This window comes from Anolis sagrei, chromosome 4 (genome assembly GCF_037176765.1).
Source record: "Anolis sagrei isolate rAnoSag1 chromosome 4, rAnoSag1.mat, whole genome shotgun sequence".
NCBI lineage: Eukaryota > Metazoa > Chordata > Lepidosauria > Squamata > Dactyloidae > Anolis > Anolis sagrei.
The window spans coordinates 141,639,274-141,654,726 of NC_090024.1; the positions used below are offsets into that span (position 1 = coordinate 141,639,274).

Sequence of the window (15,453 nt, forward strand, 5' to 3'; positions counted from 1 at the left end):
TGAGAAATCCAGAACTAAAATTAGTAAGGAGCAGAAAAGAATTAACAATTGGAAAGACAATCAGGGCCCTTCCACACAGTCCTATATCCCAGAATATCAAGGCAGAAAATCCTACAATATCTGCTTTGAACTTGGGGCCCTTCCACACAGCCCTATATCCCAGAATATCAAGACAAAAAATCCCACTTTGTCTGAGTGTGGACTCAGATAACCCAGTTCAAAGCACATATTGTGGGATTTTCTGCCTTGATATTCTGGGATATAGGGCTGTGCGGAAGTGCCCTTAGACTTTCTGCAGCACACAGAGACTTTATCAGATCAGGGATGCATTCCTGGATCTTGTTACTGAGTGTGAGAATCACTGAAGCAGTTACATACATAGGTAAATGAAATGTGTAAAGTGATCATGCAGTGACTTGATTTTTCAATGCATCCAACTGCCAATTCAATATCCCAAAAGTAAATGTAAGCAGCAAGAACTCACTGAGATAACTTTTTAAATTCCTTCTTCTGATGTCAGAACACAAACATACCACAGAAAACTTAAATTTTGAAAACTGTACACAAACAGAACATTTATCTTACGTACAGATACACATCCAGAAAATTCCAATCCCACTGATGGATTGGATGAGGGCCAATAAACTAAGAGGCATTTCAGATAAAATGGAAGTCCTGTTTGGAAGTTTATTATTTGCCTAAAGACTGAAAAAGTTAACATTTTGGACTTCAGCTTGCTGAATTCATGAGGCATCATGGGATTAAACACACATCATGCAATTCCAGTTCAAAATCCAGGAGACTGCAGTTCAATAAGCTAGCTTTTTCCAAGTCTGATTCATTGCGTCTTCTAAATTAAGGAACAGGTTGTAGCCCCTAGATTTTTCCGTTTTCTATATGCTCTCAAATTCTTCAAGGGATGTAAGGGACAATTTCACCACTTTGGGCCCAAAGTATGATAGTGTGATTGGCAAATTGTGTGGTAACATACACTGCCAGAAGGGGCAGAGAGTTTCACTTCTGACACGATAAATAAATAAATACCACTTTGGGGATTCTGTTTCACTTTTAAGGACAGGACCGCAGAAGCATTTTTTCCCAACAGCAAGTGATCCGCAAGTCTTCTTTTTGGTCACTTCCTGTTGGAAAAAAGGCCCAAGGTGGGTACAAATGTACCAAAATGCCTCTCAAATACTCTGCTGTGGAAGCAGACACCTTTTAGCAGATTTTCCTCCCTAAATATTGGTGGGCCATGTGATAGCATGCATGCAGCACTTTCTCCACCCTGTCCTAAGATATCAGACCTCCAGTTGAGGAGTGTTCTTGATTCTGGCCTTGCTACTGAAGGCATAAGACTCAGTGGCTAAAAATGGAGATCTTAAGATTGAGATCTGCTATCATACCATTGAATTTAAGCTTTGCTGTAGTAATAATGTAATAATAAATATAATAATGAAACTTTATTTACACCCCGCTGTCATCTCCCCATGGGACTCGGTGCGGCTTTCTGTAGTAATGTACACATTTATAACCAGGTAACTTACTAGCTGGATTAGGGTTCTATGTTATATACCAAGCAGCCTTTACAAATAGTTAAGAAGGAGCAGCAAAACTATTAAAAGGAATTTAATTATATGATTCACATTACAATAGTATTTTGTAAACAGAAATGATTTCTAGTCCATTTCAAGATGCAAAATGCACTCAATAATTGAAGGCCAAGATACCGAGGAATCACACCCTTGGGCTTCAAAGCCATTGGCTGACACTCATAAAATATCTGGTAAGAGGAGTGTCTGCTGAAATATTCCTGTTCAGTAAATTAAAGCAAACAGCATCACAGCGCACACAAGTTGTGTCTTTGGCATTTACTATATGCACTTAAGCAGTAGAGTAGTGGCTGTAAAGGAAGGAACAGCTTCACTAGGTTTTCATAATCACTACAATATTGCAGTGGAAAAATAGATAGTTGCAGTATTTCTAGTGAGCTATTAAAGGAAATGGAACTCTCATTCCCCTGGAACCTTTGTGGTGAAGAAGGTCAAGTGCCCATGAAGATACTAATTACATGGTCCTGGAGTCAGTGGAAACTATCCATTTTCTTGTGGTAGAGGAATGGAATGCTGGCACTGAATTAATAGCTGGTGTTGATAAGAAAAGATTTGTCTTCTGATCACATATCTAGATGGATGGGAACTGAAGCTGCACAACTACTATAGCAGATAGGCTGTTTTGTGTGCAGAAGCGCTACCTTTCTGCCAATATCCAAGCCACGCTCTATCTGCACCATTCTTTGGGGGCATTAGTGCTATGTGGTTCATTTCCATACCAGCTTTAACTTAGGGTAAATGTGTTACATTAATCTTTGCTGTGTATCAAATGAAATATCAGCTCTCTGATATTTCAATATTAATGTAGTTTCTCCAACTTCTCTCAGTAGACATGAGAGGAGTGGCAGGTCTATGGGGACAACAAGTTTCCCTGTTATCTGTGGTGACGGGCATGGCTATGCTCCTGTAACTAGTCTGTGGACTTGTTTGCCTAATGTTAACCTCCTACCATTTAAAATACTGTAAATGGCAAAAGGTGGCTTGGCCCGTTGTATTCCTAGTTTAGCTTACCTTGTTTATGCCCAGCATTTTAATTTTAAAATTAATCATTACATTTGGCCCGGCCATAGGTTTTTAAATGCTGTATGTTATTGTTATTGTTTATTGCTTGTTGTGTATTTTTGTTTTTGAGTTTTTATTTTAACTGTTTTGTATTGATTATTTGTTATTGCTTTTGTTTATTGAAGTGCTGTGGGCTTGGCCTCATGTAAGCCGCAACGAGTCCCTTGGGGAGATGGTAGCGGGGTACAAATAAAGTTTTATTATTATTTTTATTATTATTGCTAATCTCATCATCTCCCACTACTGCTGGTCAGAAGCTGGACTCCTGCAGCATCTGAATGGTTGTAAGTTGACCAAAGGCCACTCTTGACATGATCTAAGTAGAGTCATGGGGGCCTCCAGCTTAAGGACTCGATATAGTTCACAAATGGTTCCCATCATGTCTGACAGTTTGTTTCTTTTGGAAGAAACCTGGGCTACCACATAACAAGAACAACAAGAACAACAACAGTCTTGGGTAGAGGCGGACAGGAAATTGAGGATAAGAACAAAAAAGTCAGATAAGAAGGAAGCCCCAAGAAAATGGCTTCTTTCCCATCCTCTTGCTGAAGGGCATTATTTTCATTTTGCAATTTCTTATCCGCTTCTCCCCAAGACTTGAGGTGGGATGCAACATAACAATACAATATATAACTAAAATACATATAATTATTTAAAACATGTAGACATGATCATAAGATTAAAACAGAAACCGTTACACATTAAAATGATCTATACTTTTAAAAATGCCAATTTAAAATGCATAGTGTTAAATAGACTTAGGTGGCCTGCAAGAGAATAGATTTTTAAAAAAATCTAGATTGCATGTTTAGATGTCAAATGTATTCTAGCAGGTCGTTCCACAGTCTAGGAGTGGCAAACAAAAAGGTCCTCTCAGTGACAGTTGACATTCTAGTCCTGGCTGCTTGAAGTAAAGGTCCAACAGAGGATCTATGTGGGAGATTGTACAGGAGGAAGATGTGCAAATAACTTGGACCCAAGCCATGTAGCTTTAAAAGCCATAACCAAACCTTGGATGTGCTCAGAAACTGATTGGCAGTGTTTGGAGTGATTTTAATAGTAGTGTGCCTGTATCCAATTTGGCATATTTTGAACTAACTGGAATGTTTAGACTTGGAACAGAGGTAGCCCAATGTTGAAGAAGTCCAACAGTGAGATTACATTTATCTTAGCTCACATTTGGAGAGACAGATCCAAGCTGTGAAAATAGTCTTTCAGAGGGGATGTAACCTCATCCAGAACTGGTTGAGATACCTCTAGCCCTAGGTTGGGACCCTTAATAACACTTATGTCTTATCTGGATTCAATTTGTTTGTTTTTTTCATGTACTTTCTCAATGTAACAACACAGAATGTTGCAGTAGACATGAAAATAAAATTCCATTATTTCACAAAACAAAGTTTGAGAGAGGGCTCCTCGTCCCAAACACATGACCATGGCCCCAAATAGCTCCACTGTAGAGATGTGTTCATTATAAAGTGTTATTTATAATGTTTATTATAGAGTGTTTAATGTACTGTGTTTAAACTGCATTTATGTATTACATTTATTGCCATGGCCTAGCTGTGAGGGATAGGTTGCCATGGTGACAAGACAAGGCAGAAGAGGAGGTGGGCGGAGCTAAAGGAGTAAAAGTTGAAAGTGGCAGTTAAGCTCCAGTCCGGTGGAGGAGACCCGGAGAAGAGCAGAGCCAGTTAAGGGCTCTGGGAAATAGCAGAGTCAAGAAAGGACTCTGGGGGAAAGTAGTTTAGTCCGGTGGAGGAGACCCGGAGAAGAGCAGAGCCAGTTAGTTAGGGCTCTGTTGTGAAGCTGTGAGAATTCAGCAGTTCTTAGAATTTGTGAATATTTCTTCAGCAAGAGAGCTGAAGGTGTTACCTTGTTAGATTACTTAGGTTAAAGAATCTAACAGAGGGGGTTTTAAGGATCGCCAGTAAGGAAAGACTGGTGATCAGTGGTTTGTTCCGAGTATAGGGCAAACAGTGTGGACATTCACAATAGGGAACTCTGGAATAGTATAAGCACTTCACTAAAGAAGGAGTTTGTAGATTTGTAACATTCAGAAGCCTGAAAGTATCTTAAACCAGCCATTTTGTAACATCAAGCCTTGTGCCAAGTTCAAACTCTCAAAACTGCAACAATTACGTTCTGTTAACAATAAAACTTGTTCTCTTTTTATTTCAAACCTGCCTCCTCCATTGCTGTTATGCTTGGTGCATTCCACACTACCAAAATCACCTCACAACCCAACTAAAGATAAACAGAGACATAAACCAGCGTCTCTAAACATATTGGTGGCAGCTTAATAGATATTTAAAAGAAGGTTCCTCACAGAATATTGGTGGCATTAAAGAAGATTAATGCTTCCTCACATAATTTTTGGTGGCATCTAGTGAGATTAGCGCTGCTTCTTTACATTTTTGTTGACAAGCGGTGGGATTAACGCTTCGTTACATCCACTTAGTTACATAATTTTTAGGTTGTAGTGCTTTTGCTTTCCCCCCAGTAACTGGCTTCTTTCCCCTCCTCCTATTGAAGAGAGTTATATTCATTTTGCAATCCTCATTTATCGCATGTCTGTTTGTAGCAGATTCTACAACATAGTGAGAGACTCTTACAACATTTGGAGGAAGACAGTTTCCCTTGGGATGAGGAGTAGATGCCTGTGCCCCTTCAATGATGTTTGTCAAAAAATGATGCTGAGGGAAGGGTACAAGACTTCTTTTATTTTTTATGGTATATCTTATCTATTCATTTTGTTCATAGTGTTCAGTATGCACGTTACTCTTTTTCAGAGCTGGATCTTTTTCTTCCCAATTGCTTGAACTCGGTTTTTTTAAAGTTCTGCATTGATCAGTCCTCAATGTTCAGATAGACCATCACTTATATTCAGGTGATGGTACCTTTACTAGACAATAACCTTTGGCTCAGGAGACAGAAAATCTAACCCCAATGTCTCTCCTTATCTATAAGCATTCAAAATGAAACAACAACAAAAAATTAAAATTATTTTGTATTTAATTTGTTTCCCTGGCTTGACACCCAACAACTGCTGCCTGAATTGGGAAATCTTGGGATCTAGGTCTCAAAACCTGTGTAGGATAAGGAACTCATCATATTTGCCTCCGGAATTGCCATGGATCTTGCAGTTCACAGTGAGGGGCATGAGGAACGTGTTGCCCCATGCACCACATCACCCAACTTACCCTATCCCACAAATTAAGTGTCCACTGTCCAGCTTCCCCACATTGTAGTTAATGCAATGCGGTAAGCCTCCCATGTTGCTACTATGGTGGCATATGCCAGTTCCTCTCCTTTTGCGCCACAGAGTCCCACCAGAAGTAGCCCTATGTCATGGGATGGGAGCCAGTGCATTTTGTGGAGCAAATTGAGAGGGTCCAGCGTATGCCTCTGATTTTGGTCAATATGATGAGGTTGTATATAATGAGACATAATAAATCTCTTCCAATGTTGCTATTCTGGGAAAAGTAGCAGACTCCCTTGTAGTGGACTGGGATTTTTGAAATATTCATAGGTAGCCCAGCATCACCCTAAAATATTACCATTCTATATTCTATATGCAGTTATGATTATTCCACAATAATAAGAAAAAATATTTTAAAGTTGCCATCCACCTTTCATATGAAACTCAAAGCCTCAAACACCCTCTTTTGTGTAACATAAACTCAGAAACAAATTTAGTTTTCATTATAAAATTAGACTTTCTCCAATAATTGTGATTTGTTGCTTTTTTTGCAGCATACACTATCCCCTGGGGCAAAACTAAGGCCATGTTTTGTGAACGCACTTGTGGTGTGACCTGGCCACTCCTATGCCAATTTTGAAATTCATATAAATTATAAGTCAGATTAAAGGCTCAGGCATTACAATATATAGCAAAACAACTTCCAGTCAATGACTGACAGATGCTTAGCTAGGGCAGGCTGTCTAGGAGCTGTTACAGCAACTGTGCTACGCTTTCAAGATGTCAATGTAATTCCATTATGTTGAGAAAATATTGAAATGATCTCAATGCATACAAAATCCAAAGGGTAAATGCAATTCACCAAGACAGTCATAGCTAAAGTTGTCCTGAAGGTTTCCTTAAAGCAAAATTTGAAGGGAAACAAATGGCAGTTCTATCTTAGGCAAAACACTCAATTTTTTTAAGGGAATTCCCAAGAGCTTCAATAAGTTTAGTGAATGTTCTTAAGAAGGAGGGCAGGCTATATGCATCAACTGAACTGTACCGAAAAGAATCGACAGTAGCCACCAGCCCAACCAACCTGAAAGCTTCACTCATGCATTCCAATATCAACTACTGTAAGAAGCAGATTTTTCTGGACTAACATATATAGTAAGTTCCCATGTTTCAGAATTGGATGTCTATAATTCATACTGGAAAAAAATCATAGTGTGAGTGTATATTGTATATACACTGATCTAACAATGCTTCAGGAAGTGATTTTTTTGATGCTCATACACTTAATCAATCCTCTTTTGATATGCTTGCCACTGGTTTGGTGGATGACAGTTCCTGGCCAATTTTGTGAAATTAGTAGCAATATTACATCCCAGAAACAGTTGAAAGCCATTGCAATATCATTTATTTTCACTTCAGTTAAGCAGCTACTGCTATTTCATTTTTTAAACAGATGCAACCTAGAAATCACAGTTTTTTTTTTTTACGGTTCACGTCCTAAGAAATACTCAAATCTCTTATTTGTGTTTAATATGTATGTCTCACTAATGGGATGACTCTAAGCACACCACAGTTATTCCAGATTCATACAGTGCAATTTTTACACAACACAGAACAAATGCTAGGAAATCACTGTATGAATGCGAGGATTCATACCTCTCTTGGGGACTGCAACTTGAACAGAAGAAACAGTAGACAAAGCTAATTTTGGAGTAACTGAAAGAAAGCATTTGAAAGGTTATGCAGTTGGAATAAACTAGGTTTTGATTGATTTAAAAAATATTGAAAATGCAGACTACTGCATTTCATGGTTTTATTGCCCAAAATACAGTTTCAATGCCACAGTAATCTAAGTAATATAGTGAACTGTAATAAATAAATGAAGTTCTAATCTAGGCAGAAAATAGTTTAAAACATTATAAGTTATACTCTACAAAGCTTTCAAATATCACATGGACACTCCTGTTTGTGAGGCAATTTGATAGCTAAGAAATTGTAGAGTGTGGTCACATTTTAATATGCTATGAGAAATGCTAGTCTAGGAAATAAATAAAATTGTTCCTGCGAATATTTGAAAGGACTGATAGTTGATGAGGTATATTAACTTATGGGCAGAATGTCCAGTATACTGCAATGAATTAATGGCATTTTTAAAGAGGAGAATTGATAAGCATCTACCATACAGTTTAATATGTTCTTGGCAAGGATTTCATAAAGAGACTAATAATGATAACACACAGGATTTAATAAACACATGACAATCCTGTAGTAAATGGTGGCCTATTGTGCAATAAATGTTGGGATAACTAAATAAACAATAACAGCTATTGCATTCAGTATTTCTATCCTGTCCTACATCTGAACATCTGGGGTGGAGTACAATAAATGGAACGAGTCTAAAACATTTCAAACCCATTAAAAAACTTGTAAACTATTTCAGAAAATGAAATAAAACCTGCAAGAAAAATCAAAGATGGAATACCTGAACCAATTAGTATTATAACAGCGAGAGTAACAACAGCTACAATATTATATTATGCCATGTTTATATCAATGTGCTCTATTATTTGGGCTACAAAACACCTTTCTGTCCTTCTCACTCTCTCTCTCTCTCTCTCTCTCTCTCTCTCTCTGTGTGTGTGTGTGTGTGTGTGTGTGTGTGTGTGAAGTACCAGACAGACCTTCCCCTGAGCTACAGTTTGTGAAAGCTAGTGTTCTGCTTCAGGAATAATTTTCCATACAAAAAATAATTTTGTATATTCCACATGCACATGAAGAATTCCATATGTACATCCAGAATTTATACATTTGAAAAATATACCCAAAAATGAGCTGTTAGCCAAAAGAGTGCATGTTGCCACATGTGGAAGTGTGCTTTGCTTTGTCTAAATGATTGCAACCATTATAATCTCTTGTGTATTAAGATGTTTAAACAATCGAGATACAGCGGATTCATTTTGTATCTGGACTAATCTGATAATTTCCATCTTTCACATCTGGAAGCTTACAGGACACTTTGGCTTCTCTGCACTTTAAACAAAAAACCTCGAGGAGCTGGACTTTATGCTCCCTCTCAGAGGACTACGTTTTTGGTCTTTTCTATATTCTGGTATTTCTTAATAAAGAAACACAATCAAGGACTACCAGCTATTATTGTGACTAAAGGGTAATACGAAATGACTGATATAACTTTTTCATCAATATGAGGGCACGTTGACATGTGTTCACTATTTTTTGTATTAGTTGAATATGAACATAGTGCAATTCTTCTGTATGCTGTCTTCAATGGTATGTAGATGATACAATCTATGGGTTGTAAAACTGGGGTGCACCACATAGCATCTTTGTCAGAAATTCACATGGCTGTACTAACAGGATTTGATCCCATTACTCAGAACTTAGTCTAGGTTTTCATATGGTTTTCCAGGAGTTATAGATGTTGAGTGTTCAGTAGCCAAATGATTTCAGAGAATAAATATTTACAGTCATTAACCAGGACCATTATAGCTATAATTCTATGTTTCAGGTATTTCAACTAGACATGGAAGTGTCAAACTCAATGTATACAAGATATTGAGATCTCTTTTTTAATAAAAAGCTCCTTCTGGATTGGTTGTTAAAATAAAGATAAATAATTTTGCTTATGACCAAAACAATTGAAAGAGCTGAAGAAAGCTGAAGAGCAAATGTCAGAACTAGAATGAAAGTTCATTATTCAGCTTTGCAGGAACATTTTGGTAATACAAACTGTGGTTCCCTCCATTGTTGTTTTGTGTTTAATCATGCAAATAAATGCATTGAGCATACAGGAGCAGCCAAAGTAGCCAAAGCATTTGTGGCAATTCATGGAAGAAGAAAAAAATATACAAAGCTTTTCTGTAACATTACAGTAATTATAGTAATACACATGCTCAATGTTTAATTCAGTATCGCTTAGGATTCTTTAGACAGTCATATTAGACCTCTGCAAATCCTCTGTAACCAAGAAAATCCATTAAAATGCGTCATTGATATCTTTTCATGTCTTATCACTGTCAGTTGCTTATATACAGTAGTTATCTGTCTGTCTGTCTGTCTGTCTGTCTGTCTGTCCCTGGCCATGCGTTGCCAATCTAGTTAAATGGAAAAGAAAGAAAAGAAAAGAGTTTCTAATATATTTAATGTCACAATGCTTGTGAGTATACAATATTTGTTGTTGCTCCATTGTCTGTGCAGATATAGAGATTGTCTGGTTTGCCAACTCTAGAACACACAACATATAATTGTTCATGTGAGAAGGAATCCATGTCTAGATGTGAACCACACAATTCTAAAGACTGGCTCTGAGCTTTGTTGATGGTGACTGCAAACACCAATCGAATTGGGAACTTCAATCTCTTAAATTGAAATGGCATATCCATTGGAATAATAGAAATGCAAGGAATGAGGACATCTTCAAACTAGAATATTAAGGCAGATAATCCACAATGTCTGCTTTGTACTGGAATATATGTCAGTGTTGACTTGTGGCCTTCCTTACAGCCATTTAACCCAGAAGGCAGATCAGCCACAATGTCTGCTTTGAACTGGGTTATCTGAATCCAGACTACCATGTAACCCAGTTTAATGTGAATCATATACAGCTATGTGAAAGGGGCCTAAAGAAAGACAAAGGACACCCAAAGGAGCCCCGATGAAGTAAATAATAAACATAAAGCGGCACTCCTGAGGGCAGGGGTGGCATTGGAGGAGGGAAGGAGGAAGGAAGGCTCGCCCCTCTCGGGTGAGGCAATGATTGACAGTGAAGGCTTTTTAAAAGTGAGAGGGTTTTGAAGTTAGGGAAACCCAACAAAGGGTGTGTGATGCACATGCCTGTGCAGCCAAATAAAACACAGAGCCCAAGAGGCAAGGTCTTTGTACTGGAATATATGTCAGTGTAGACTTGTGGCCTTCCTTACAGCCATTTAACCCAGAAGGCAGATCAGCCACAATGTCTGCTTTGAACTGGGTTATCTGAATCCAGACTACCATGTAACCCAGTTTAATGTGAATCATATACAGCTATGTGAAAGGGGCCTGCCTAAAGAAGGCCTGGTTTAGTGGTTGAGTGTCCAATGTATTCTACCTCTCCCTCAGGCACAACTTTGGACTGAGACAGAGAAGCAGCGTTGAGGGGGGAAGGCAAAGGCATGCCCAAGGCCTGCCCCCACCGTGTGCCCCTGTGCAATCCTGCCCCCTTCAGGGCAGAACAAGTAGCACCAAAGCAAAGAAGGACAACAATAAATATACTCGCAAAATTAACACTATGGTAAACCACTCATCTCAATTTCAATGCAATGTCACATGAAATAATTAAATCTAAATGAAACTAAATTGAAATCTACGAAAATTCAAATTAGCAATGCATTTGGAAACAATGAAATAGAATGGTAAAATAGCGTATGTTGCTTTGACACCCAACAGATGGCACTGTTTTTCAAAAAAGCATATTTTAACCTGTCAGAGGTGTGACATCTATATAATAGTAGTTATGTGAAAACATAAAAACATGCACCTATTCAAATGCTACATTGCATCAAAATTTTAAAGCAGTTGGTGAAGTATTTTGTAAGATTTAAGATTTTGAACAAACGAACATTTACAATTATGTGTGTGTGTGTGTGTATACATTTTATATAATGTGTTATAAATATTGTACTTTAGAGTGTAACTCCAGTGTCCATTGAATGCAAAAGATCTGTTATTGAAAGAATGGGCAGAAGGTTGATTTTCAACTATTATTAGATACACAAGATTTAGAGTATAGAAGCAATAATAAACACTTTATTCTTATACCCCGCCACCATCTCCCCGAAGGGACTCGGGGCGGCTTACATTTGGGACAGAATGTCCACAAGACACAAAAGCAAAACAATCAATTAAATTCAAACAAATTAAAACAAAAACACAATTAAGATAAGAACACAGTAAAATATAACAAAGGATCCTGACTTCAATTAGTAATCTCTAACAACAATGACACAACTCCTTTTTACCCTAAGTTATACTTCTGACATGAAGAAAGTTTGGGGACAAACAGAATACATTGGAGGAACTATGAGCCCTATTCATTCTTGCTATTAAAATCAAATTTCTTTTACATCAATCTCTGGTTGGCTGATTTTGGGGCTTTAAGAAAAAACATAATACATCTTGCAAGAATGGTGTCCACACATCCCTGTATTACTGTGTATACCTCTCTAAGGAACCTGCAATTTTTAAATAAAAATATATTATGGATTTCTATGATTAAGGCACTTCTAGCTGTCAGTAATGTATGTATCTAGGACAGTCTCAATTTCATCATTATGATCAAGGGCTAATACTGCAGTCTTTCCAATCTAGCTCTCCAACAAATTGCTAATACATTTTGTTTAGCTTAGGAGCTATTTCCTGGATCCTCTTATGTTCATTTCCTCCTTCATCTGTATTCATTAGAGTTTAAAAGGAACATCCTGTGTATAACGATAGCAAGCTGTAGGCCCATATTGTTTGCTTTAAAAGTAGGGAAATGGGATCGTTCCACATGAAGCAATGAACCAGTTTACACCTGATTGAATGAAGTTGCTGTGTAAAAGCCTTGTAAGAACACATGCTTAGAAATCACACACACACACATATACACTTTTCTCTTTTAATTCCACACCTGCTCCATTTCTTCCTGGAACAATAGCCATGCCACAGTCTGTCAGTAAATGTTGTATGTGCGAATGTCATTGGAATTTAGATGTAGAAGTCATGCACTAGGGATTTCGGCGAGAAATACTGCTGTCAGTGTTTGTGGAAATGTAAAGCTTTAAGCATGCACAGATATATGTGTGCACGTGCATGCACACACAGAGAGAATATGGGAAACAACTTATAAAGTGACTTGACCTCTTGGAGAGAAAAAAAACCCCTAAAGGGTGAGAAGAAAAAAACCTCCAAAAGCTCAGCTTTCTGAAAATGCTGCATTGATCAAAGGAATTTTCTAAAGAAGGCGGTTTGCTACCGCCACTGTCTCAGTGCAGCCTCAATTCTGAATACCAACGGAAATAACATTCATTTCACTTAAGAAAACAAAGCAGAAGAGAGAGACACTCAGATATTATTTCATCGAGACACAGGGAATATCTTGTACTCCAAAAGTACAACGTCAAAATTTATTTATCATGCAAACCATGATGCCTATACAATTCCAGTATTCTCTAGGGACTTATATTACATTTTAAGCTATAAAAGTGCTTGTAACTTTGGTGAATGTTATATAAAGCCTTTTCATGTAAGATTCATTTTTATGATAATAATTCTCAGTAGGTTGTTTTGGACAGTATGCCTTTTTCTTAGTCCCAAGAGAGGCAATTTTTTTCATCCTTTTAGGAAACAGCGAAGATTGTATGAAAGCAGTTAAAGTTATGATAGATCTGTAGGAATTTTATAGGATCCTACCTTGATTTGGGTTAGAAACCCCAAGGGAAGATATATTCGGCCATATCCTATCAAACTTTGGAGGAGCTGCATATATTGGGAAAAATCATGAATTGTTATTTACATCTGGTGACAGATTTTGTTGTATTTTGATTCTTAACAGATGTATATGGAGAAAAACATAAAGCACGAACATCCATTACTGGACTTTGTCTATGAGACACTTGGACAATACATCACTGCTACATTGAAACAAAAACAAGCAATTGATGATTCCCAAAACACTCAATGAACACTTACATAATGTGTCTGTATGTCTCTGTGTGCATCACATCTTTACTTTGATCACTTAAAAGTAACAAATGTATGTTAATATATGTATAACTAGAAAGGATGATCTGGACTGCTGTAACTGAGTCCCTTCTTCTTCAGAAATGTTGTTTATGGAGGGTAAATAATCGTTCCGAACATGTTTCCCAGTAACACTTGCACCAATTTACATGGGTGATTATAGTGAGCAAAAGATGTATGCCAAAAACCCAGTCTAAAGAAAGGTAATTTTGATCAACAGTACACGCACTGCTAGTTGTTGTATGGAAAATAATTATAGAAGGCTCTTCAATTAATTGCTTTTTGCAATTCAATTTTAAGTGTACTTCTTCCCTGAAGTTAGTTGTGGACAGTCCTAAAATATAGAATGTCATCCATATGCTGTAGTGAGTGGTAGTGGAGTTCACCGTTCTTGAACTATCTGCATTTTAATGCATAATTATGTGACCACAGATGTAAATTTATTTCAATTTGTGAATATCCTGTTAATACTTGGGTGGTCACTCATGTACGTATGTGCAACATCCTATTCCTCCCTCATAAGCCCTGGATACTTAGTGACTGGTAACAAGTACTTCAATTTCAATGGGAACCGATATGAAAGCTCTATTTATGGCAGTTATGTGTGGCAGTTCATTCATACTTTAATATCATATCTCGCAAGCAGCAAAAGAGCAGCCAGGATCTAGCCTAGAAGTGTTAATGTCTATTTGCAAATTCTCCCATGATGCTTTCTTTCATTGGACGGATGACATGCCCACATTCAGCTGTGAAGCAAAAAGCACAGAATCTCCATTTCTACTGAAATCAACATAATGTGTGAAAAGGTGTGATATGAGGTTACACTACACCATTAGAAATCAAACAATATCCAGAAACTTAAAGCAACATTAAAAAAAAACAGTTGCCTGATGAGTTCTGATCTGTTTTCAAACTATTTCATGAAAGGATAAACACAATCATTTACCTCTCAGATCTGGCAAACTACCAAAAAGTGATCAGATAAAGTGACAGTTACCTATTCACACATCTGTCAAATTTGCAGTGACACACAGAAATTGGAGTGCATTGCTAAAATTGCATATATTAGCTGATAATCATTTTCAAATGACTTTTGAACAAGTATTGTCACTTTAGCAGTAATTGGCAATTGTGAACATGGTATCTTGCCAATCTAATAAAGAAGAAAGAAATAGTTCTGACATGAGAGTTTAATTTTAACCCAGTAGGAGATGTGGAAAAAATACTCTTGATTTTGATTTCTCACTAACAGTGCTAATGCAACTCTCTCTCTCTCTCTCTCTCTCTCTCTCTCTATCATCTATTTGTTGATCTATAAAATATTGGTGCAGACCATCTTTGTGATTGCAGAAGTTATATGCAGAAAATGACATTAGTTTAACTATGTTGTTAGCAATCACATCAGTGTTTGAAATGTTTTGAATAATATGGTTAGAATGACAATTGTTTGAAAGGGAAGATTTTCTTAAGGTGAAATGCAGTGTGGTCACCCAGATCACAGCTTGGGGATGGAATGGTTAAAACTTCCCTCCCTTTCTGATGCAGTTGTTGTATGTCAACCTGTTCAGTCTGTGATTGTATCTGATGTTCATGATGGGAATGGGGATTATGTTCCTGATGGTGGGTCTGGGTCTGTTAGCAATGGGGGTGAGGGTTTTCCTGGGCCTGAGTTAAGCTCAGACAAGAGGCCCGACCTGTCTCAGGAAGATTCACAAGGTCACATTCCTGGGAGAGGCCCTTCACAGTCTTTCTCAGAACAACTGTTTAAAGATGATTTGACAGGTGCAGAAGTTAATGAGAGTGTAG

General features: G+C 37.5%; 1 protein-coding gene across 14 annotated transcripts in view; it reads right to left on the reverse strand.

The window, feature by feature from the left end:
- The window catches only part of NTNG1 (netrin G1), a 332,462-nt gene that overhangs the window by 49,529 nt on the left and 267,480 nt on the right, over positions 1 to 15,453 (reverse strand). For 6 of the 14 annotated variants that reach the window (XM_060774037.2, XM_060774036.2, XM_060774041.2 and 3 more), the window contains exons 6-7: positions 13,318 to 13,383; positions 7,528 to 7,587 (exon numbers count right to left, since the gene is read on the reverse strand). The exons of 4 other annotated variants lie outside the window; for them this stretch is intronic. In XM_060774037.2, the coding sequence (XP_060630020.1) occupies positions 7,528 to 7,587; positions 13,318 to 13,383 (126 nt within the window). The remainder of the gene's footprint in view (positions 1 to 7,527; positions 7,588 to 13,317; positions 13,384 to 15,453) is intronic. 4 more of the 14 variants (XM_060774038.2, XM_060774044.2, XM_060774048.2 and 1 more) reach the window with 2 other exon arrangements.